This window comes from Elgaria multicarinata, chromosome 8 (assembly GCF_023053635.1).
Source record: "Elgaria multicarinata webbii isolate HBS135686 ecotype San Diego chromosome 8, rElgMul1.1.pri, whole genome shotgun sequence".
NCBI classification, from domain to species: domain Eukaryota; kingdom Metazoa; phylum Chordata; class Lepidosauria; order Squamata; family Anguidae; genus Elgaria; species Elgaria multicarinata.
The window spans coordinates 37110318-37135665 of NC_086178.1; the positions used below are offsets into that span (position 1 = coordinate 37110318).

Below are 25348 nucleotides of genomic sequence, written 5' to 3' on the forward strand. Positions count from 1 at the left end.
ATGAATGATGCGGAGGGAGGAGGAGGAGACGGTTGCCACCGCCGCTGCTCCTGTGAACAAATCCACTGCAACCCCTCCAGCACCGGCAGCGGCGGCGGGGAAAGCGGCTTTGCCTTGGTGAGCTTACATCACAATCCCGGCTCGGGTTGCTGCTGCTGCTGCTTCTCTCAGCAGCTGCACGCAGGCGGCTCGCCTCTCGGCAAGCCCGGCGGCGGGCGACGGAGGCGGCGGCGGCAGCAGCAGCAGGAGAGGATCATGCCCACGGGCGGAGCCGCCAAGGGCCAGGCGCCCCCCGGAGCCGGTCCGCCCGAGCCCGCTCGCCCTCGCGGCCGGGGCCCTGCCGCTGCCTCGCTGCCCCGGCGGGGCGGCCCGCTGCTGCGCTGGGACGAGGTCCCCGACGACTTCGTGGAGTGCTTCATCCTGTCGGGCTACCGGCGGCTGCACTGCACGGCGCAGGAGTGCCTGGCGTCGGTGCTGCAGCCCACCAACGAGACGCTCAACTTCTGGACGCACTTCATCCCGCTGCTGCTCTTCGCCGCCCGCTTCTGCCGGCTGCTGCTGCTGCGCGGCGCGGGCCACGACCTGCCCTTCCACCACCCGGCGCTGCTGCCGCTGTGGTGCTACGCGTCGGGCGTGCTGCTCACCTTTGCCATGAGCTGCACGGCCCATGTGTTCAGCTGCCTCTCGCTGCGCCTGCGCGCCGCCTTCTTCTACCTGGACTACGCCTCCATCAGCTACTACGGCTTCGCCAGCACGGTGGCCTATTACTACTACCTGCTGCCGGGGCTGAGCCTGCTGGAGCCGCGCGCGCTCAGCCGCTACCTGCAGCAGCGCCTGGGCTGGCACGTGGACTGCCGCGCGGCCCTGGCGGCCTACAGCGCGCTGGTGCTGCCCGTGGCCTTCGCGCTGGCCGTGGCGTGCACGGTGGCGTGCTGCCGGAGCCGCTCCGAGTGGTGCGCCTACCCCTTCGCCATCCGCACCTTCGTCTTCGTCATGCCGCTCAGCATGGCGTGCCCCATCATGCTGGAGAGCCTCCTCTTCGACCTGCAGGGCCACAACCCCACCCTCTTCGCCTACTTCTACCGCCGCTACTTCTGGCTGCTGGTGGCCGCCTTCTTCAACGTCAGCAAGATCCCCGAGCGCATCCAGCCGGGCCTCTTCGACATCATCGGCCACAGCCACCAGCTCTTCCACATCTTCACCTTCCTCAGCATCTACGACCAGATGTTCTACGTCGAGGAAGGGCTGCAGCAATTCCTGCGAGCTCCCGCGCCGGCCTTGCCCACCTTCGCCGGCACCATCGGCTACATGCTACTCTTGCTATTGTGTCTGGCCCTGGTCGTCCGGAGGTTTTTAAACGTCCAGGAAGCCTGCAAAGACGATTGAGGTATCCGCCTTTCCTTAGGGGGTTTCTGTTGAGTTGCTTATTGCAATCTCTGGTGGCTTCGAGAGGCTGCTGCTGCAAACCTCGACAAGGCCGACTCTAAAGAAGGAAGGTACTGCTAACACAAATGAGCACTGAATTTGCCCAATCAAGCACTGAACTCCTAGAAAACTGCTGTCTCTAGAAACACATTTAGGTCTTGAAGGAAAGACACTCAAACCACACAGTACTGTATACAACTTAATTCTATTTATTGCTGCTTAGGATACAAAGAGAAGCCATTTAGGACTATTGCTTGAAATCTCCTACAGTTTGATCCTCCCTGCATTATTTGAGAGTAAGCCTCCTTGACTTACTTCCGGCTAATGCACTTAGGATCAGGGGAACAATATGCATGGACCACGTGAATGCTAACTACTGATTTCAGCCTGTCTACTCTAGGAGATGCTCTTTCAATAAGCAATATGCAGTAGACCTGCACTGATGAAGAATTGAGATTTTAAAGCAGATCCTGTGTACAATTCCTTGGCATATTATGCACTGAAGGGTATGTGTGCGTTTTCTGTTTAAGCGTTTTGAAATCATATGCACTGGAACTGGGTTTTCATTTTCAAGACAACCAAATTGAGATCCGTTTCTTTTTTGCGTTAACAGCCTTGACCCAAAGGCAAATGCACAGCTTAAAATGGTATGTACAGAGAGATATCTTTAAGTAACTGTGAATTACAGTGGAGCCAGGTTATAATTTGATCAGAAGCTGTTGGTCATATTGTGAGAACAAAGCTTGAACCGTTAGTATAGCCGTTTTAACAACTCAGACATATAAAGCCTGCTTATCACAATATGCTTTGTACTCTGGTTCTGATACCCAGTTACAAAATATATGGCATATCTATTATGAAAGGCGCACGTATTTACAACTGGGGCATAGGTCAAAAGAATAGCTGCAATGGGTCTCCCCTTGCAGTGTTTTGTACATGAGTATCAGAATTGGGTTACCAAAGTCCTACAAAAAGTAGCACTAATACAGGACCAAACCATTAGTGAGATTATAAAAGCATGTCAGAATCTTGTTTGTGCTCTAAGTACCCTGGAATAACAGCCACTGAAGTCACTGCTCCGTCTGATTTGCATGCACATGGGGTGGGGTGGGGGAGTCAGAGTTGAGCAGAGAGAGAGAGAGCTTTGCAACAATCTATGGCAAATTCTTGGTTCATCTCTCTCCTAGTGGTAGAGCTTACAGTTTCATAGAGAGACATGGGATACATCCAGACGTAGGGCTCTTAACACTACCACTCAAAAGGCATTGTGGTGCTATTCCATCTTTTCTTCTTGAACAGATTTTTTTCTGGTAAGGCATAAGATGGAAGAAGAGATAGGAAAACACAGGAGGGCTACAAATTGAAGATGATATCACCTGGAAACACAAACAAACACACACACACACACACACACACACACACACACACACACGGCACACACCATGCCCACCAGATAAAATTCTGTGAATGAGGCAGTGCAATTGCATAATAAAAGCCTTGCCTGGAAGCGCTCCATGGTAACCTATGGATGACCCAGGATAATTGACAAGTCCATGAAAGGTGCTAGAATTTATGTTCCTATTGACAGCCACTGTTATCTCAGGACTACAACTTTGATACAACAACTTCTGAATGTTAATTGTGTAAATATGTCATCAATAAAAAAAACCCAAAATAAAACTCATAGACATGGTGTTAAAATCCAAAATATATTGAGAGAGCAGTAGAAGTAGAGAGAGCCACAGTCTGGAAGACACTTTAAAAAAGAAAGGCACTTTAAAAAGCCTTAACAGATTTATTGTGGCATAAGCTTTTATGGGCTAGAGCCCATTACATCAGATGCATAAAGTGTTATCCTCAATTGACATGGGTATAGAGCAGCCTTCCTCAATTTGATGACCTCCATATGTATGGGACTACAACTCCCATAATCCCTGACCTTTTGCCACGCTGGGGCAGATGGGAGTTGTAGTCTTAAACATCTGGAGGGTGCTGATATAGAGGGTTGGCAACTTAAAACTATGTTAGATTTTTGAAAAATGGTACATCTTTAGAAAGGTTGTACAACAACTAGATGGCCTTTTAGTAAATAAGGCCATATATAAGTGTTGTTAATTGAATACCCATAGTGAGAGAAAGAACCTCGGACCCAATCAAACCCTAAATGAATAGAATCAAATTTACACAATCAGTTCTAGTTTGGCAGTTTTCATTGGAGTCTCCTGTTGGCTCTTTTGTAGAAGAATAGTGACTTTTGGGTTAAAAGCAAAGTGTCTTGGGAGATTTATCTATCTATTTGGAAAGTGTATTGCCCACTTCATAATTGAAATGATTCTCAAAGTGAGTATAGTGTTTAAAAAGATTAACAATGCAGATAAAATACTACTACTACAATAAACTACAGGGCAATAGGATAAAACCAAAGGCTGGTGTTAAAAATAAACCCAAAATAGTTTATTTTGTTATAGAGCCAGTCTGTAATACTGTTAGGTGTCCTCTTGTTGTTGATAAGTAGCTATTTTAGAGCTGTCTGTGAGGGAAGACAGACCAATCACCAAAGGACTAGGAAAAAGAAGTATCACTGTCCAAAATGGGCCTATGTCATCTCACAGGCCTTGGACAGAGGCCTATCCTTGTTTGCAAGCAATGCCCTTCAGCTCAAAAAGGTCAGTCCTTCCCCCAGTATGTAAATATCTAGTATAAAACATGGCTGCATTTAGAAACCAGTGGAAAATCTGCTAGGACACTTGGCTGCATACCTGAAAGTCACTGTTCTCCCCAACTTTCAAGGGAGAACTCAGCACAAACTTGTTAAACTAGCATTTATCAGATGCTTGATTCTATTAATTTAGAAGAAAATTGGAACCAAAGTTTTCTCTTCCACTCCAGGCATCCAATTAGCATTGCAAACCTTAGAAGATTGTGTTGTCACCAATTAGTGCAGTTGTGAATGGTCACTGTGTTTATTTTGCATACATCTGAGCTTTCATGGCTTTTGGGCCCCACTGTTTACCATTTTCCCCTCTATATCTCAGTGACCTGGTTTGCACATAATGCTGACCCGTGGATTATTTAACCCATTGCTTTTTGCACTTGTTGGTCTGGCAGTTGATCAAACAAACTATGACTTTTTTCAATCCCTTTTTCTCTCCCCCTTCACCCATTCCCTCCCTCTGTTCCAAATGCCTTTGTGGCACTGTAAGTACTTGCATGTGGAGTGGCTGGGTTTTTTTAAACCACTTTTGGTCAAGAGTAGTAGTTTAGTGAAGCAAACCATGAACCACTTGTGGTTGTGGGTTTGCATATAATGACAATCTATGGTTTAAAGAACCCAGAGTTCATAACCTAAAAACAAACCATGGCTTCTCTTTCTGTGTTCATAGTTCACAAACCATGATTTATTAGCATGGCTGGGTTCACACATCACAACAGCCCAGAATTCAATAACCCATGGGTTAAATAAGCCATAGGTTACCATTACCTGCGAACTAGGTCTGGGTGTGTTTGTGGAAAATCTGCTCACTGAGAATACCACTTTATGTGTATGATGAAGTGGGTTGTAATTCACAAAAGCTTATGCCACAATAAATCTATTAGTCTTTATGATGCCAGAGTACTTTTTTCTTTTATTTTGCTTAACAGACTAATGCAGTTCCCCCACTGTATTCCGTGAAGTGATCTCAGTCCCATAACTCTTGTACTGTTGCACTTGAATTCAGTTTCCCTAACAGAGGAAACCACACCTGCTCTGGGTTGACCTAAATAAAATACTACTGAATGTAAGGATAATAGCATCATCAATTTGGGGAATGAAAGATTTGCCAATAATTTAGTTGAAGGAAGAATGTCATCCTGTATTACATTTATATCCTTTCTTCTTTGTTCTTCTGCTGTCTCTTAATTCAATGAGTGCAGTAGTAGATGGGCATTAAGAGTCACTTAATCTCAGGATGTGGATAGTCCGGAAGGGTTATTGTGGTTGTTGACTCTGATTTACAGTTTCATATCTGATATTTGGATGAAGGGGAGGGGGATCCCCTTATGCAGAAAGCCTAGAGCTGTTCAGGCTATTGCATTTTTAAAGTTGTTCTGTGGTTATCAAATGATTTGATTTTTGACCAGACATTTTGCCAGTGTTTACATCAGTTCTTAATGCTGTAGAAAATATTTTTTCCATAGGGGAACCCCTGTTATCTAACAAGATACGACAGTTAGCTGTGAAGTCATAGTGGTATAGTACAGTATACTGCAAGGAAATTACACTGTGAAGTTCACGTGGCAAACCAATGATTGTCTCCATTGGAGATATATGGCATTGTTCATTAGTAGATTATTCCTGGCTTGAATTGAAAAATAAGCAGTCTTTTCTTGGACCAAATTGCATAGCTCAATACCAGCATACAGAGTACTGCCTCATGTCTTTCTCTCTCACACACACACACACATGCACACGCCGCCATGTAGAAATGGGGTTGGATCCAGGAGCTTACTTCCATGAGAGAGGCAGTTTCCATGAGAAGAAGGGTTCTGTTCACGAAAGGTCCCTCTGCCCACATTTTGGGGATACGCCCCTTCCCCCACACACACACACCACAGCTGTCCCCATTAAGGGCTCTGTGTAGCATTTTCTGGGGGCTGGAGAGGCTGCTGTAGGAAGGGGGGGTCAGGAAAGTCCATATCCTTTAGTAGCACAGTTGATTTTCAGTAAATCTATATACAACCCATAATGTTTAATCAAGGCGTTTTTTCTTTATGGCTGTATTATGTCTGAATATGTAAACCAAGTTTTTTTAAAAAAAATCAGGTGTTTATATCCCACATTTCAACCATTAAAAGGTTTCTAGAGCAGCTAACAATTAAAACCAACAACTGAACACAACCATCACATTAAAATGATAAGCAACAGAACATTAATGACTGTGGTAAATGTTAAAACCCCAAGCCAGTAAAACAAATATCAGCACAAATTCCAGTTAAGTGTTGGGTGAAAACTAGAATGGGAAACCTTGATTTGAAATTTATGTACAAACAATGGTTTGTGTTACCATGGTTAAGTATTATATCTGCACCCAAAAAACCTTGTTAAGGGCATTTCCTTGCCTCTGCAGTCTTTCAGCCTTGCATGGTGACAAGTAGGTCTTTGGGTTATTAACCACATTGGGCCTGTTCAGACAACACTTCAGGCTCTGTGGTTAGCACTAACCACAAGCCATGCTGTTGCACACAACACTTTAAGCCATGGTTAGAGCCGCTAACCCTGCTGCAGGCGGTCTGACTGGGATTAGCGAGTGAGCATGGTTTAGCAAAACACATTGCACAAGACACCTTAAACCCTGCTGCTTAACTAAAAGCCTTAAACAGTAGGATTTAAGGTGTCTTTTGAACAGACCCATTGTGTAGGCTTAACTGTTGTTAGGCTTAATTTATTATTATTATTATTATTATTATTATTAATAATAATAATAATAATATTTATATACCGCCCCATAGCCAAAGCTCTTTGAAGTGGGTCTCATTGGAGCATTTACTGGAGCAAATGTGCAGTGAATCTACATTTTGTTCCCCTGACTGGGGCTAAGTTTGCCCAATACCCTAAACTTTGACTCTGTAAACTTTCTTGATGCTTCTCCTGGCTTCAAAAGAATCTCCAAATGTGGAGGAGCTGCGGGATTTAACCTCCATCATATTCTACATGTATTCTTGGTATATGTACAATGAGTCTGACATTAGGATTGCTAAAAAATAAATGTTTTGATGTAGTGCAGCCAGAACAACATAATTGTTCTAATGATTTGCCCCAAATGACTCATCCAGCCTTCAAAATAAATTATTTACTTAAAAGATTTCTGCAGGAGATGCCATTAGAGTATGCAGCCAACAAGGAAGAGTATGAGATAACAGAAAAGTCAAGCAGTTAATGCTAGGAGAAAGCTCAGGGTCCCACCTAAATTTAAAGAGAGCCTGTAAAGTCGATTATATAATGAGTTTTTTTTTGCTTATCAGTTACAAAGTAAGAGGCATCTTGAAGAGCAAAGCCAGAAAGATCATAGCAAACAGTAAAAATACATTTGATATTTGGACCATGTGACTTCTTCTATATATATCTCAATTACAGATAAAAGCTTATGGTGCTAGCTGTCCTTAGAGTCATTTAGTTTACTGCTCTTTCTCTGCAGTTACAATCCTTGTTGTTCAGTTGGGTTGCAGTGAAGGCTTTATTTCTTTTTGCTAAATAATGTTCCGTAAACTTGAAGCATGCTCACAATCTTGGCTCTGTCTAAAAAAATCGGTTGTGACTTGAGGTTACTGCTTACCGTCTTACCTTTTCGTGATTTACTGCATTTATACATTCCGTTAAATTGCCATTTTTATTTGGAAGTTTTTAAAAATATATATTCATTACTTATAATGCCAACTGCTACATTTCTCTGCAGGGTTTCTAAGGGTACAAGGGTTGAATCCAGATGTGTTCATACTTAGAGTAGACCCACTAAAATCAATAGGACTTAGGTTAAATAAGAACATTAGAAGAGCCATGCTGGATCAGACCAAAGGTCCATCTAGTCCAGCATTTTGTTCACACAGTCGCCAACCTGCTGTCCACGGGCAACCCACAAGCAGGACATGAGTACAGCAGCACCCTCCTGCTCAAGTTCCCAAGTAACTGGTGTAAATAAGTATACTGCCTCTGAAACTTAAAGCAGCACATAGTCATTGATAGCCCCCATAAATTTGTCCAATCCCTTTTACAGCAATGCAAAGTGGTGGCCATCACTACATTCTATGGAAGTGAATTCCATAGTTTAACTGTGTGAAGAAGTACTTCCTTTTTCCTGCCCTGAATCTCCCACCAATCAGCTTCATTGGATGACCCTCAGTTCTAGTATTACGAGAGAGGGAGAAAAATGTCTCCCCATCCACATTCTCCACACCATGCATACATTTGTACAACTCTGTCACATCTCACTTGCCTTTTTCTAAGCTAAACAATCTCAGATGTTGTAACCTTTCCCCATAAGGGAGTTGCTCCAGCCCCTTGATCATTTTAGTTACCTTTTCTGCACTTTTTGAAATTCTGCAATCTTCTTTTTTAGTGTGATGATGAGAACTGTACTTGGTATTCTAAGCATAGGGACGCCATAGACTTGTATAAGAGAAGTGTGATATTGGTAGTTTCATTTTCAATTCCTTTCCTAACGATGCCTAACATGGAATTTGCCTTTTTCACAGCAAACACACACTGGGTGAACATTTTCATTAAACTGTTCACTACAACCCCAAGATCTCTTTCTTGGCCAGTCACCACTAGCTCAGATCCCATCAGCTTCTATTTGAAGTTGGGATGTTTTGCCACAACATGCATTCCTTTACACTTGCTTACAATGAAATGCATTTGCAAGTTTGTTGCCTGTTCTCTCAGGCCACAGCTAGACCTAAGGTTTATCCTGGGATCATCCAGGGTTCGCCCATGCCTGAGCACTGGATCCCCTGTGTGTCACCTAGATGAACAGGTTTGACCCCTGGATGATCCAGGGATAAACCTCAGGTCTTGCCATTTTCTTCTGCTGCCCCTTACGCCTGGAACGCTCTTCCAGAACATTTGAGAACTACAAGTTCAACTGCAGCTTTTAAAGCTCAGCTAAAAACTTTTCTTTTTCCTAAAGCTTTTAAAACGTGATTTTGTTCTGACTTTATACTGTTAGTTTTACCCTACCCTGTGCCTGTTTGCTTTCTCTTCCCCTCCTTATTGTTTTATTATGATTTTATTAGAATGTAAGCCTATGCGGCAGGGTCTTGCTATTTACTGTTTACTCTGTACAGCACCATGTACATTGATGGTGCTATATAAATTAATAATAATAATAATAATAATAATAATAATAATAATAATAATAGCTATGGCCTCAGTTTGGAGAGAACTTTTTGGAGCTTCTCGCAATCTCTTTTTGTTTTAAACACCCTAAATACTTTGGTGTCAGCAGCAAACTTGGCCACTTCTCTGCTAACTCCTAATTCTAGATCATTTATAAACAAGTTGAAAAGCATTGGTCCCAGTACAGATCCCTGTGGGCCCACACTATTAACATCCCTCCATTGGGAGAATTTACCATTTATTCCTACTGTCCACTTTCTGTTACTGAACTAGTTACTGATCCATAAGAGGACCTCTCCACTTATTCCATGATTGCTATGATCGCTCTGGAAACTTTGGTAAAGGACTTTGTCAAAAGCCTTTTGGTAGTCCAAGTAAACCATTTCTACCGGATCACCCCTGTCCACATGTTTATTGATACTCTCGAAGAATTCTAAAAGGTTAGCGAGACAGGACTTAGCTTTGCAAAAACTTGATTATTCTTTTTCAGCAGGGCTTGTTCTTCTGTATGCTTACTAATTTATCTTTAATAATGCTTTCAATTAATTAACCAGACCAGCTGTTAAGCTGTAATTTCCCAGATTCCCCCCTAGGTCCCTTTTTAAAAATTGGTGTTACTTTGGCCATTATCCACTCCTACAGACACTGATCTTAGGGACACGTTACATATTTTTGTTAGAAGATCAGCAATTTCATCTTTGAGTTCTTTAAGAATTATGACTAACAAGTCCTATTGATTTCAATGGGCCCACTCGAAGTATGACTAAATCTGGATCCTAACCAGCATACAAACTGCAATACTAAATATGAACAAAAATTGGGGTAATGGGTTCAAAGAAACATTTTAATTAATGTTCGTTTGTGTGAACAAGAGATAACCCCTGGATTGTCTCTTGCATATGGGAGACCATTCCATTTATCCACAGGCATGCGCAAAGTCCACACAATGTTGAGCAGTGTTTTAGGACAGGAGTGGTCAGCAAGTAAGAGCGTGTCTACACCATGCCTTATCCCAGGGATCGTCCTGGGATCATCCCTGTGCATCCACATGTTGCACAGGGGATCCTGGGGCCAGGGAGGGATGATCCCTCCATTTCCCCAAGATAACTGGGACAGCTTTTAGCCTGATTTTTCCTGCATTATCGGGATTGTTCCAAGACCGCGGGAGGTGGGGGCAGCTGTCCCAGCTCTGTCCCACCTCCTCGTGAACAAACGTGAGGAGGGAGGAACTGGCACAAGGCACGGAGCTCTTCAGGCACTCCATGCCCATCACGCGGGGGAAGGGGGAGCGCGATCGGGTTTTCTTTGTTCAAAATTTACTTTCGCATTGGAGCGCTCATGGGCTCACCTTCAGTAAAGAAAAAAAATGGCGGGCGCAACATCCCTCGTTCCTCCCGGGATGTTGTGCACACCATCTGTCCAAAAGGGGAGGATCTCATGAGCAGAATACCGTGAGATCTTTCCCCTCCCTCCTGGAACGCTGGGAGGTGTAGACATGCCCTAGATTTCTGACCATTGGCCATGTTGCCAGGGGCTTCTGAAGGATCTGGAGATCTACCTCCTTATCCCTGTTCTAGAGGACAGATTTTTGCAGGGCTTTGGATATTCTTCATTTTACATTATTCCTTAGGCTTTCTGTAATATGTGTGAGCTTGTCACCTTTTTCTAGAAGGTCACAGGGGACTGGGGAGATCATATCTGATTGGTATATGAAAGCTGGACCTACCTATGCAGTGGAATATAAAGGCTAGTAATATGGCTTAAAGCAGTGTTTCTTTTCTTGGTTGCGTGCCAATTTACGTTATCCTCATATGCATGTGCATGTGAATTGGGGGGCAATGTGTATCCCAAAAGAGAGAGTGATATCAGTAGAGTGCGTAATGGCCCAGTTCTCTTGCAATAGTAACCAGTTCACATGCAACTATTTGCATGCTAGTTCGCACGGCTCAATCACTCCCACTTGGCTCATCCTGCCAGCAAGAGAGGGGCTAAACATCCACTAGAGTGACATCTGAATCCAGAATTCTGGTTTGTCTCTCCCTTGACAAGTTGGAGTTGGCACCCGAGGTTTATTTTCATTCCTGGGTTATTTATGGTAACCCAGGGTTTGTTCATGGTAACCCAGGGTTTAAAAACAAACAAACTTGGATTACTATTGCGTGTCAACCAGGCCATAGTTTCCAACTACTTTATAGAATGTCTGAAAGTGAAATCTGTGGCATATTCTTCTGTATGTCAGTATCTTAAAAGCACAATCCTACTTAGAGTGGGGAAGGTAAGTGATGGATGGTCCACCACTTCCAATGCCCTGCTGGCTCACGGAAGCCAAGATGGTGGTGGAGTACCTTTTGTGCCCCAGTAGTTCTGGATTTCAATAGATGGGAAAACACCTAGCTCAAGACTGACAGAGGTTCAGGGACTGATCCATAGCCATTTGGGGGGCAGCAAGAGAGCTTTGGATCCAGCAATCCAAGGCCATACCTGGAATACCCCGTGGAGTTTTCCACACGTATATCAAGGGCCTCTGAGGCAAACATGTTGATTCACTGGCAGAAGTCTTCTCCAGGCACTTCCGCCCAATACTAACTTTCCTCAGCCAGCCTCTGGTGGGAGTTAGAGTACTCTTCCCAACTACTTTTTCATTAGGAAGTAGATTCATTGGAATCTATGGGAATTATGTCTGAGTAAATGTGCTTCAGATTGTGCATCCCTTGCTTACAGTAAGGCTAACATTTTGAAAATGTAAGAAGCGATAGAAAAAGTTTTGAATGCAGAGTTTGATTCTCCAACAGAGTAACCAGATCCAAAATATTACCCTTCTGTCTTTATAAGTTCTGATCTTCATTTGAACTCATTCTCTGTTTTATGGGTTCCGGCCTGGTTAGTGATTCCCAATGGAAATGTGATTTGACAATTGTCTGTATGTGAATCAATAGGTATAATATTTCTCTCTGTTTAATATTCCTGACTGCACAATTGTAAGGAGGTGTTGTACTTTGAAACTAGCTGATATCATTTGGTTGCTGTCCACATGCCTTACACGTGCTGCATCATGCACACAGTAATTGCACAGAGAGAGACACTCTAGCTTTCTGCCTGAGTGGTTAGAGAACAGAGTTAGGAATAGGATGCTACCTGTTGTGTTGTATTTCCAGCTTGGCTGCTAGGTGTTGGTTCAGTCCAGCCCTCCAAATGTGTTAGCTTGGCTGCTAGGTGTTGGTTCAGTCCAGCCCTCCAGATGTGTTGGACTGTAACTTCCATCATCCCCAGCCAGCATGGCCATGATTAATACCTTAATCCTAAACTCTTAGGACACAGACTGGTTCAGCCAGGGGAGTAGAGCCCTGAATCCTCATCTCCCTGTCTGTGTTTACAGAGGCAGCACAGTGGGTCGTTATGGATAATAAGAGGTCTGTGACTTTCTCTGTCTCACTAGGCATCCTTCTACAGTCATTCAGTGCACATAACATCCCCACCTATGCTCACATAGATGGGGAAAGGGCCATCCACTGAGCCTTTGAACCTTTGGATGTCTTCCCACCAAACATGACAGGACTTGGTGATGGCTTTAGGGTGCAGTTCCACAAAGATTAGGCTCTTTTAAGTCCCACTGACTTCAAGCACATGTTTAGTTGACTCTCAGTGAAATAAATGACACTTGGTGCTTAACTATGACTAGATCACTCTCTTACTTGGAATTTTATTTCATTGTCTTCCCTGGAATTAAGTCCAAAAGTATTAAGTTCCATTGATTGTGCATAGGATTGAGAACGTACTCAACAGAATTATGCCAGGCAGATATGTGGTTATCCTTGATTTCTGTTTCTCCATCTGTAAAATGGGAGTTCTTTGCTCACCTACCTCATCAGGGCCATTTGTGGATTAGCTAGTACTTTCAAATCAATGAAGAAAAAATGCTATGTAATGAATAGGCACTAAGAATGTCATTTACACCTAATGGCTTGTTGTCTTTCGCTGTAAAAGAAGCACATTTACCTGTATGATCAAAAACCTTTGGGACTTGGGTATAAGACCAGGGCCCTCTTCCAGTTGTGGCTTGGCTCCTGCTTAGGGAGGATAGGGCTCCTGTATCTTTAACTGTTAAGAACATAAGAAGAGCCATGCTGGATCAGACCCAGGGTCCATCTAGTTCAGCACTCCGTTCACACAGTGGCCAACCAGGAGTCAGCCAGGGATTAACAAAGCAGGACATGGTGCAACAGCATCCTCCCACCCATGTTCCCCAGCAACTGTTGTGATGAAGAGGGAATTTCACCAGGTGCTGCATGCATACAAATGACACCTGCTGAAATTTCCTTTTTAATACAATGGTTAAAGATATAGGAGCCCTGTTTTCCTTTCCATATGGTCACCCTACTCCTGCTACACAATTATTATTATTTTAAAATATAGTCCTTTTCCTCTTGAGGCCTAAATTCTTATTGTCTTCACCAAAAGTCTTAGCAAGCATGATGTCAACAGCAAAGGGTTTTGTTCTGCTTTTACATCAAAGATGCTGAAATGAAAATGAGTGGCAGTGGGGCAGCACTGCTACTCCAGATAGGTTTGTGGCCTTGATCACAACTCATTCTTGCCAGAGGGAGAGAGACAGAGAGTAATTAGTAGTACAAGCTAACCCTTATTTAGTCATTTTAAAAGAAGCCAATTTAGCCCTGGTCATATATGACTGCAAGTTTCAAAGCTACTTCAGTGCTACTTCAGAGTGTGTAATTTAGATACTTCATCCCTTTTCCTAACCCATGTGGCCCTCCTTTTTAAATAACTTTTCTGAATGGAAAGGACAAGTGGTGCAGCAGAGTAGATGAGAAGGACAAAATGTTTCTAGGGTCTTACTTGAATGGTGGCATTAATGTGATCTGGGGAGATTTGAAGGACACTCTTTGCTGCAGCCAATTTAAACAGAAGGATTTTGGATTTAAGCCAGTTGATTCTCAGTGACTTCCATTGGGCTGTAAGAGGAACTCCTGGAACTCTCCAAGAGGTCATCATTTGCTAGCACAAAACTAGTTCCCAAACCAAGCTTGTGGGACAAGTTGGGAAGCCAAGTTTGTATTTTAAGGATATCTTAAGATATATGTTTTATAACTCAGGTGTCATGCAATTTCTTGTTGCTGTCTATTATTTCTAAAGAGCCAGCAGTGTTCCTGCAAGTATTTGATCTTTCTTTAAAAAAAAAAGAAAGAAAGAAAGACTGCAGATCTCTTTCTCTCCATTATGCTTGTTCATAACAGCCCACTGGAAATTTCTCCTTCTCAGCTGTCCTATGAAATGAGTGGGAACATGATTGCCCAACAAAAAATGAGGGAGAGAAAGGTTTTATAGCCAAGGGTGTGCAATTTGTGACCTTATAGATGTTTTGCCTACAACTCCCATAAGCCCTAACCAGCATAGACATTGGCGTGGGATAATGGGAGTTGTAGGAGGGCCACAAGTTGGCCACCCAATAATAATAATAATAATAATAATAATAATAATAATAATAATAATGTATTTCTTACCTGCCTCTCCCTTTGGATCGAGGCAGGGACAACCAATACAAAATAACAATAACAAACAACAAACAACCAGGACATTTTAAAATTCTTAGGTTTAAAATTCACCTGGGTAGGCCTGCTGTAAGAGACTAGTCTTTATAGCTGTCTTAAACTCGGAAAGAGTGTTAAGTTGGCGAATCTCCTCTGGCAGGCCATTCCACAGGCTGGGGGTGAAAGAAGAAAAGGTCCTCTGGGTAACAGTTTTCAGCCTAGTTTTGAAGTACATATATTCATCATCTATAAATCCAGAATTCTCAGAATTTTTAGTAGGCCTTCCTAGAGAGATTGCTCATAGAGGCATAAACTTTGGCGACCTTTGTGTACAGTAATTCACTACAATAGCAAGCTGGTGTTTTTGTTTCATTGTATGTATTTCCTCAAAGCCATTTTGAAAGTACAGCTGTGTGAATAAGACAGTCCTTTCATGGAACCCTACTGTCTCAGAACGTAGAACATGTATTTGGAGCCTCTCCCATCACATAATACCAGGAAGCACGGAATGAGGATGTGCAAATTGCTTGTGCATCCTCTGCTACCTCTTTCCGGTTAATGTGTTACGCGGGTCCAAGAGTAGGCATTGAGATATCCTGGCAACCTCCTGTTTGATGGCCTGCCATGGATTTGGGACCTCATACTTTTTCCTCGCTATCATTCCTTTCATTTGCTGTTCTGACATGGGAGGGTGGCAAAAAGAGAAGGGAAATTTGCATCTAGAATTGTACAAAATAGGTTTCAGCAGGTTGAGTTGGAAAATTGAAACAATTCTTTTATTCAGCTCCCTTCAGGAGCCTTAAATCGGGTGCAATGGTATCTTTTCTTCTTCTTCAGTCACTCTCCAGGCTCTCTGTTTTGGCCTTGCAGCTCTTCTCTCTTCTCTTTCTGTCCCACTTCTGGTCATGGAGGGAGGAGGAGATATAATATGTACCATGCCAATGTCTGTTCATCTCCTTGGGGCTCTCTTCAGATAAGATGAGCAACAGCTACTAGTAAAGGAGCTCTCTTGTTAGAGGACCTATGATGTACAACTCACCATACTTCAGGGTTCCCTGCTGCAGTTAAGCATTTATTGCATGAAAATGCTCAAAAGGACTATCAAGACATCTTAGGGATATCTTTGTACCTGCTGTTGTGTTGAGCACATGCTTGTATCACTGTTATTTTTATGATTCTGTGCATGAAACTGAACAAACCAGAGTGTGAGTTTTCATTTTAATATTTATTTTTGCTTGTTTGTTTGCTTTTTGAAGGATTTGTTCATAAAGTCTTGGTTGCTAATTATATTGTATAAAGGTACTGTACATTTTTGACAGAAAGGGGAATAGTAAAGAGCTCCAAATAAAAATTGCTTCTCAACTCAATGTGAACTTTATGAGTACTGGAATTGCTGCACCACTATTCCCATAATCTCCCATTTTATATGTAAGTGATGGCTTGTGCAATGACACTGATTCAGTTTAATGTACAAGTAGGTGTTTTTATGGAATTTGTACAGCATGTTTCAACTTGAACAATAAAAGAAAAATCTAATTTACACTTTTCGAATAATTGAAACATGTAGGTTTCAAAGAGGCAGTATGGAGTCACAGAAGGGCCTTGAACTCTTACGGAAATGGAAAGCTTCTATAGCTTAACCAAGAAGGTTCTACTACGGCTATGTTATAAACCATAACTAGGAACCTGTCATTTTAATTTAGTGTTCAGTGGTAGTTCCATGTTGGTTACTTTATTCTTAATAATAGGGGATGACCAGATTCATAAACCTTTACTTCCCATGGCATAGGGAGATGTTAGAACCTTGGTGATCACGTCATTAGAAATTGTATATCTTATCCAAAGTTCTCACCCACTGTCACTCACCAATTCAGATAACTACCAGTTGCCACCATACGTGTGAACTGCCATGAGTCAACTGGAATAAGAAGTATTATAACTACGACTTATCACTGATATCCTCACTCACAGATCACTGAAAAGGTGCCATATTTTGTAGAGCTCTCCATAAAGTATCATTTATTTAATTGTTTAGGGATACTCTGATGTCTCGCATTTCAAATTGTTTTGTTCCCCCAGTGGTGAGCAGACCTCAGGTTTGTGGGATCTTCTTTGTTTCTTTTACTAAAACCGGAGATTCATCAACCAGAGTCTAGCCAACCCATGAAAACTGGATTCCAGTAATCTTCAATGGAGACAAGGTTTAAATGAAACACAGGAACAATCCTGCTGGTCCTGGATCAGAAAAACTCTTTTAAAAAAATATTCTAGAATGGAAGAGAGTGTAGGAGGATAGAATCAAATGAAATTAAACAAACAATAGCAAAGGTGTGTGACAGATTTTAGCCCGATATCTCCCCCTTATCATCAGCAATAAATAGTGATGGTTGTCAACAAGTGAGAGGAGGGTTGTTGTTGTTTTTACACCTTTTGGGTTAGGCAGGTATTCAGGATTACAAAACCTCAAGCATCTCCCCATTTTTAGGCTTATTTACTGGCACTAAGATCTTTAAGCTAAAATTTGCTGGTATTTTGGGTCCTGCCCCTTTGCCTCTGTCTGCAAGAGGTTCAACACCTCTATACTAGATTTATGGAACATACATCTCAAAGTTCTATAGTCTCATATATACAGTTTACTCAGAGGGCTGGAGATATCTATTTTCACCCCCCCCCACACACACACACACTGTTTATGAATTCAAAGTTATGTTCAAAATCCTGTGTGAGGAGTTAATATAGTAGACCTCTCACTCCTTTTGAGAATGTAATTATTTTAGGAAAACCAAAGAAGTCTTGTTTTGAAAAGTCAATTAAAAAAGTCTATTTAAAATAAAATAAAACTATAAACACAAAATAATTCATCAATTTCATTAAATAAAACCTTAGTGTATCATAATTTTATTCAATGGCATAATTCTTCATTCTACTGCTACTGTAAAATTGGTATTATGCTTGCTGTTTTTTTCTGAAATTGCCAGCACATCAGTATCTGATGAAGACAATTCTTCCCATATTACTATATGTGTCACAGTCGTTATTTGTAAGGAGAGAGAGCGCCTTCTCCCTTACCAACCTGCCCCGTCACTGAGGTCATCCGAGGGCCTGCTCCTGGTGGTTCCACCTAGATCCATCCTCCGATTGGAATCCACCAGGGGAAGAGCCTTCAGCGTGGTGGCGCCCCTCCTGTGGAATTCCCTGCCTCTGGAGGTCAGGCAGGCGCCAACCTTGTACTCCTTTCGGTGCCTCCTGAAAACACCTTTATTCCAAGAAGCCTTTCTTTAACATGCAGCCTTGGATTTCTGTTTTTGCTTCTTTTAAATTTTGTTTTAACTGTTTTATTCTGTTTTTATTTTCATTTTACCTTGTACACTGCTCCGAAATTTTTCAATGGGGAGCGGTATATAAATATTCTAAATAAATAAATAAGGGTAAGGAAAATGGATCCTCATCTTCCAGACTAGAAAATACCATAAAGAAGAATGGTGTTTCCCCTGGAGAATTGAATTTCACATTAATGGCATCAGTAATGGCTTGTTCACCTCTGTTTCCATGTGTAGCAATACCGCATGGTAAGCTAAATTTTGAGCATTGTATTACCTAGTACAGTAGAGCTTATTTTTGCCTTCTACTTTGCACAGCAAAATTTAAAAATATATACATCTCTCTTGCTGCTTGCTAAGTTTCCTTTATATTATCTCTTAGTGAGATATTTCCTAGTTTGGAAACACTCCTTGATCTTAAAAATGTAGTAAATGGCTTAAGAATTGCTGTGCAATAGGTAAATTTAGTCTGACTCTTTGTCCTGTTCCACAAAGCATCTTCAGCCTTTGTGGATGGGAGGGGAATGTAGTCTCTGAATGAGTGCTTGGATGGGCGGATGGACCAGTTTACCATTAACCATATGCTTATTTGTTGTATCCAAGTATTTGTACACAAACAGCAAGACTGTAGTTCACAATCTTGTTATTAAGGAGAGGTACAGCTTATCATTTAGACGTATCAATAACAAATTGTAAGATATTTTAGAAATTAAAGGCTACAGTCCTGTGTATGCTTACAAGAGAGAGAGAGAGAGAGAGAGAGAGAGAGAGAGAGAGAGAGAGAGAGAGACTCACTAAACACAGTGGGACTTAACTTTGAAGAAAACATGCATAGTATCACACTGTAAAAGCTGTGTCTGCACAATAGCTTCCTTCAGTAGTAATAGGGATGAACAAGAAATATGCATGTGTGCGAGGGAGAAAATATCTTTATTATAATAATACGGTATCAACTGGAGGGTTGGTGCTAACATTGCTGGTTTTCTGCTGCGGTTGCTGTGCAATGTATCTTTGAGTCAATTTGAATAAAAGTAGACTGCAATGTCAGACCTACGCAGGCCCGATACAGTTTCCACTCACTGTCTAATCTGATCAAGATGAAACATTCATGCTGCTGCTAGGTTTCATATGGACACTCTTTAAGATTTAATGTACCAACCAAGCAATAAGTTTTGCATTAAAAGAATTGCGGGCTGTTGCGTGCAAATCAATAAAAAGGCATTAGTCTGTGATTCAGTATGAATCTTTTTAAATAAACACATTAGCCAGCCATGTATGGAATGTTTCTCTCAACTTTTAAAGTGCTTGTTTTAAAAGGAAAAGGCTTGGATCTTACGATAAGTTAATTTAAGGACATTCATGGAAGAAATGTTTCTTACCCCCTTTCCTTTTGCAGCCACTTGCACCCCTCAAAAAGCCTCTTCAAATGGGGGGGCTCTGGCATATTATTGGATGGGGCACGTAGAGGGCTGCTGAAGATAGAGGGGGAATGGAAACTCCTGTGGACTTCCTTAACAGAGCAATCCTTTGGGCCCTGCAAGAGTGTCCAAGGAGCCGTATGGTGTGGCAGATCACCCACCCACCCACCCCTGCACAAGCCTGTAGACAGAGCAGTGATCTGGGGGAGGGGGTGGAATCCAAGTGGTGATTTCACCCACCCCCTCCCAGGTGCCATGGAAAGCTCTGCAGCAGCTCCTTGCAACCTTGCACAAGGACAGGGAGGGTGGAAAGGGGGTGAGGAGGAGAGAGAACATGGATCCATTGGGTCCACAAATCTCTCCATCCCCATCTCTCCTCCTGTGAATAAGCCAACTAGATAGACTCAGAGGCCCTAGGAGGAACAGGAGGAAAAAACGTCTCCTTCATTTTTCCCACCTTGCCTGGTTCTTCCCTGGAACGCTCCAACATTCCAGGGAACGCTCTGTCCTATGGGGCCTATAGGATTGCTCTGTAAGTTAATGTATCTTAGGAGCTGTCTTCATGGCTCTGAGTTGGCACCATTTTCCCCCTAAACCCTGCAGTTTCACTTACCCAGGGTGGCATCGGGTAATCCCCATGCCAAGAGGGAGCATAGGATTTCTGGCAGTCAACTGGATACTGGAGCCACCCATTCACCCTCTTCATGGCTTCCAGCGACCAATTACCAGTCACCATCCTTCAGGATCAACCCCCCGGATCAGCCATGAAGTGAAGTCAGATTGCGGAAGAGCCAGGGTGACCTCGTGCCCACTGAAAAATTCAGGATAAATCCCTAACTATTTCACTGTGCAGCTTCACGGAAAAGCCCCATAGTGGCTGTGAATCTGTAGCTGTGTCATATAACTGATGCAGCACAGATTCACAGCCACCGTGGGGCTTTGAGCACGTAGAGACAGCCCCTTACATTCCAATAACTTTTCATGAATGGTAGTTTAGAAACTTCCTCAGAAATATCCTACTAGGTCCAATTTTGGGTGATCCCCCTCGCCCCTCCAGCCCATTCCATATTGTTCAGGAGGGCTCTCCAGAAAGGCTTTGTGTGTGGGCAGGTGCCGGGGGGGGATGGGGAGGGAGAAAGCATAGATGGCTGTAGAGGGGAGGATTTCTGTGAACTTTATCTTAGCATCCAAGCCCCTGTCTATAGTTTTAAACTATTTTTGAAAGGGTGTTTTGAATTGTATTGCACAAATTCATTGATACTTAGAATTTCATAGTATATGTGAGCACACAAAGGAAAAGTGATCTAATGTTTTTTCAAGTTTACATGCAATATTCATACTGAAGATATACAAGGAGAAATACATGTCAGGTTCATTGCAATGCAAAGCGCTGTCTTCATGGGGCCAGCTTGGCACTGCCTCCCTCTTCAACCCCACGCTTTCCCTCTCCTGAGGCAGCGCTAGGTAATCCCGACACCGAGGAGGAACTGAGGGGTTTCTCGGCAGCCATCCAGGTTCCAGAGTTGCCCCTGCCCTCTTCCTGGTAGAAGGCGACCAATCAGTGGTCACCTTCCACCAGACTCTACCCCCCAGGTTGACCCCAGATTGGCTGTAGAGCAACGTTATACAGCACCATGTTGACGTCCCTCCATTTGAAAAAGTTGGAGTACATTCCCAACTTTTTCAACATGCAGCTTTGTAGGGAAGCCCCATGGTGGCTGCGAAGTTGTGCCTGCGTTGTCTAACCAATGCAGCACAGATCCATAGCCACCATGGGCTTTCCCCGCATATAGACAGACCCCAAGTGTTTCAGATTATTCCAAGCTGATTCCCCCCAAACCTTGGTCAGTCAGCATTAATTTATTAATTATGAACAGGTTTTACTAGTAGTTTTATTTTAAATCAGAGCTGATACCTGTGAAAAGTGATGTTATTAATATATGTATGTGCATCTTTATTAAAAAAAAATCAGCACTGTGTGTAAAAATTGTCTCAATGGCATATTATTTGCCTCATTTGTTTAATTGATAGATAATTTTAAAAAGTGGTCATCATAATTAATTATCAAACTTTCATCTGCTTTTACTTGTATATAAATATACCAACATATATGCAGTGGATCAGTGGAACTTTCCATCTTCAAAGTAGAAAAGGCCTGTATAGTGACAGAATACAAAAAAGGACTTGATAAATTCCAGGAAGATCTGAGCATCAGCAGTTACCAGGTAAAGTACACATAGTCCAATAGAACATGGTTTGCAAAATGTACACAGTGTACGTAATCCAAGCTGTAATTTGCAATAGGAGTTTGTCTGGTAAGAGTGTAAACAGTAGGACTGTGATTAAGGCACTAGGGGCTCCCAAGTATACCAAGGAAAGAAAGCTAAATATATCTGACACATTGTCATGAGAGCTTGGGTTAGAAATGCATTCCAATAGTGGGAGAGTGAGGAAGGCACGGACTAGCAGGAAACAGAGCAGGGAAATGAAGTGCATGTAAAATTATGGCTCCCCTTGAGCTAAGAGTAACCTGAGAATGAAACCGAGAACTTGTAAATATTAATAATACTGGTGTAAGGCACCTTTGTGTCTGTGCTACCATAAATCTACAGCCCCTTTATTTAATATACCCCTTCTTACCTAAGTAGCGTGTCATTAGACATGAGACAAGTGGATCAGAGGTATAAGTTTAGTAAATATATAAATATTAAGTGTGCAATGCTATGCATATTTAGACAGAAAGAGACTTAAAATTCCCAGTGTTCCCTGGTAGTAGTTTTTCCTGTCTAAACATACATAGGATTGCATCCTAAATATTTTATTTAAAAGAAGTTAAGCAAGAAAGCTTATTAACTTATGTTTACTGTTACTTTAGAACAAGGCTTTTATGTTGTTAATCAGGCTGTAGAAGCTACAGTTCCTAATGTAGTATAGCTAGAGTGACCAGATACAAAAGAGGGCAGGCTCCTTCAGTTTTAACTGTTGCGATGAAGAGGGAATTTCACCAGGTGCTGCATGCATACAAATGACATCTGCTGAAATTGCTATTTCTATTCAACTGTTAAAGATGCAGGAGCCCTGTCCTCCTTTCCATGTGGTCACCCTAAGCAATACTGCCTCTGCCATTACATTGCTTATATGAGTAGACCACAGATGGCCATGAGCCAGGGGACCTAGGGCCACTGGGTGGCTGCACCCTCTGGTTCGCAAGAATGACATCAAGCCAAGGGGAGCCAACCTGGCTCATCCATTGGCCAGAGAAGGAGCAGTTACAGGGAGTCCGCTTCCCCCTCCCTGCCAGAATGAACAGTCAGCTCCAACTGACAGTTGGCCTGGGACTAGACAACAGGGAAGCACACCCTGCCCCATGCAACACAGCTGCCATTTACTATTCAAACAATTACACCAGTAAGGGAAGATCAGCCAGGCCTGAAGTGCATTTAAATGCGCATTTATAGCTCACCACCTTCTTATTTCTTAGAAAAGAAAATGGCCTCCCTCCTCTTCCTTTTCCTTCCATCCCCCCCCCCTTCTCCTTGTGTTTCTTGTCATTTTAGTTTGTAAGCCTAATGGCAGGGCGTGTCTCTCTCCTTTTTATTGGTGTGAGCCACTTTGGGAGACAATAATTGTCTGCAAAGTAGGATAAAAATGCAGTAAATAAATGTGTGGGGAAATAACATACAAAGCAGCTCTTAATGTCTACAGAATGCACAACAGCATCGTAAATTGCTGATGAAGAAGATTCTGCCTGAATGTATTCCACTTTTATCAGGGGGAGAGGCAGGGGTTATCTTTTGTCAACCATAAACTTCTGCCTGATCTTCAGTTGCCATTATTGCCATCGTCCAAAGTGTAAAGAAACAGGCTATACGAAAACGTTGATAAATGCAGGCCTCTTTCTGAATGCATAAGATTGCAAATGAGAATACCCACTTCAAAACATGCTGGAAAAGGAGCTATAAGAGCATGAGCATGAGTGGTGGTTAACATCATTTTATCTGTACATCGCCCTGAGTTCCTAGTGATATGGGGCGGGATACAAATGTTTTAATAAATAAATAAAATAAATTTAGAGAAGAGCTTTATTTCTATTAAACAGAGGGCTAGGTCTTCCATGGGAGTAGTGGGAGAAGTTTTAAATCGACCACTAGGTGGAGTAAGAAGGCCACTCAGTTTGGTGTAGTCATTGGTGATAATGCTCGCCTGTCCCGGGTCAAGTGGTTGAGCCGAGAGGCGTTTTTCTTTGCTGTATTCCTTCTCCCAGGTTCTTCAAGGTCAATGACTGCTGTGCTTCTCAGAGCACAGTCAAGAGATGGAGTTACTGTTGCAAATGCATCCAGACCCCAAAGTGCTTTTCTGAAAGGGGATAAGATGACTGCTAGAACAGTGCTGTGTGTGTGCAGCTACAACTTGGTCAGGCACTGGTTTTATATTGCCGCATTCAGATTTGCTGGGTGAAGCCCAACTACTTTGCTTCCTGAGCCATTTGCTTAAGAGTGACACTGGATTTCCCCCAAGGAAGCTGAAAGGGCGGGAACTGAAACAAGCAGGGTTATGGAAGTCTGGCAGGGAGAAATAATGCCTGTCGAAACAGCTGTTTTAATTTCATCATAGCTGATGATGAGCTGAAATGAAAAGCATTTGGGAAAAAGAGAATACTTCAGCTTGGATGGCTGAAAAGAGAAAATTGGGTGTGAGGCAGCAGCAGCTGGAGTGTGTAATCAACCACAGTAACCCAGCATGTCTCATTTAAAACTAATTGATCTGATGCTTTTTCCATGTAAACAACATGATACACAGCTAAGTATGCTTACAGGCAAAGTCTAAATGTGTGTTTGCAGGGTGAGAATGAGTAAGAGAGCTTCATGGCAGTCAATCCACCACTTCCAAGCCCTACTGGCTTGCTCCTGACAGAGATGGAGGTGGGGGTGATTGTTTTTCTGGAAGATCTTGCAGGGGTCGGGGGTCCCCCAATTTCTCTCCCATTAAATACCCGTGCTAGCCTGGAGAAGGCTTAAGTTGGGCTCCCAAACCAGGAGCATGTCAGGGGAGTGAGTGAGGGCTTTGGATTCAGAGGACCCAAGGTGACTCACAACACATCCCTGACATGTCCCAGGAACATCCCAGACTGGGCCCTACCGCTTGAGGAAGCACTGGTGATTCTCCCACACCTGCAGAGATTTCCATGGGCATCTGTACTGGGATCGTCCAGGGCAGTTGTCCTGCCCCACTGATGGAGCTTCTCTCCACTAGTAGAGGAGCTCCTCTTCTGCCTTATTTCATTTTCATGAGGACTTTTTCCCAAACAAGTATGGCTAGAATTGCCTTCACAATGGGGGGGGGGGGGAGAGAAGCTGTACAATGAAATCATAATTATGAAGATGAGTAAACACTCTTAAGATGAAACTGCAGACTGGCAATGAAATCTCAGCAGAAAAGCATTCTAAAATTACAATCCTAAAAATATAGCACTGGAGCCAATACAAAGGGTATTTCACATTGAACCTGAATTCTCTGAAGCCAAACATGCTGCTGTGGGTGTTCTTTCTATAGGCACATTGAAAGTGGCTTTTTCAGTAATAAAAGTGTTCAGATAATGAAGTCAGGTAAGGAACACAATACAAATGCCAGTTAGGTAAGGAACAGGGTACAAATGCCCTGCTCATCCACAAAAGCTCTCTGGGCAACCTTTGCAAATCTCATTATCTTCCAGACAGGCCTTCTTTGGAAGCTAGTTGGAAAAGTAGCTGAAGTTAAAAATGACAG

The 25348-nt window shown here is 42.8% G+C and overlaps 1 protein-coding gene across 1 annotated transcript; it reads left to right on the forward strand.

The window, feature by feature from the left end:
• PAQR9 (progestin and adipoQ receptor family member 9) lies at positions 1 to 25348 on the forward strand. Its single transcript, XM_063131978.1, has 2 exons — positions 1 to 1387; positions 25300 to 25348. The coding sequence occupies exon 1, from the start codon at positions 1 to 3 to the stop codon at positions 1384 to 1386; it is 1386 nt and encodes a 461-aa protein (XP_062988048.1). The 3' UTR covers position 1387; positions 25300 to 25348.

What these genes read in the sequence shown, in the direction of transcription:
- PAQR9 (XM_063131978.1), top strand. Translation starts at nt 1, where the DNA reads ATGAATGATGCGGAGGGAGGAGGAGGAGACGGTTGCCACCGCCGCTGC.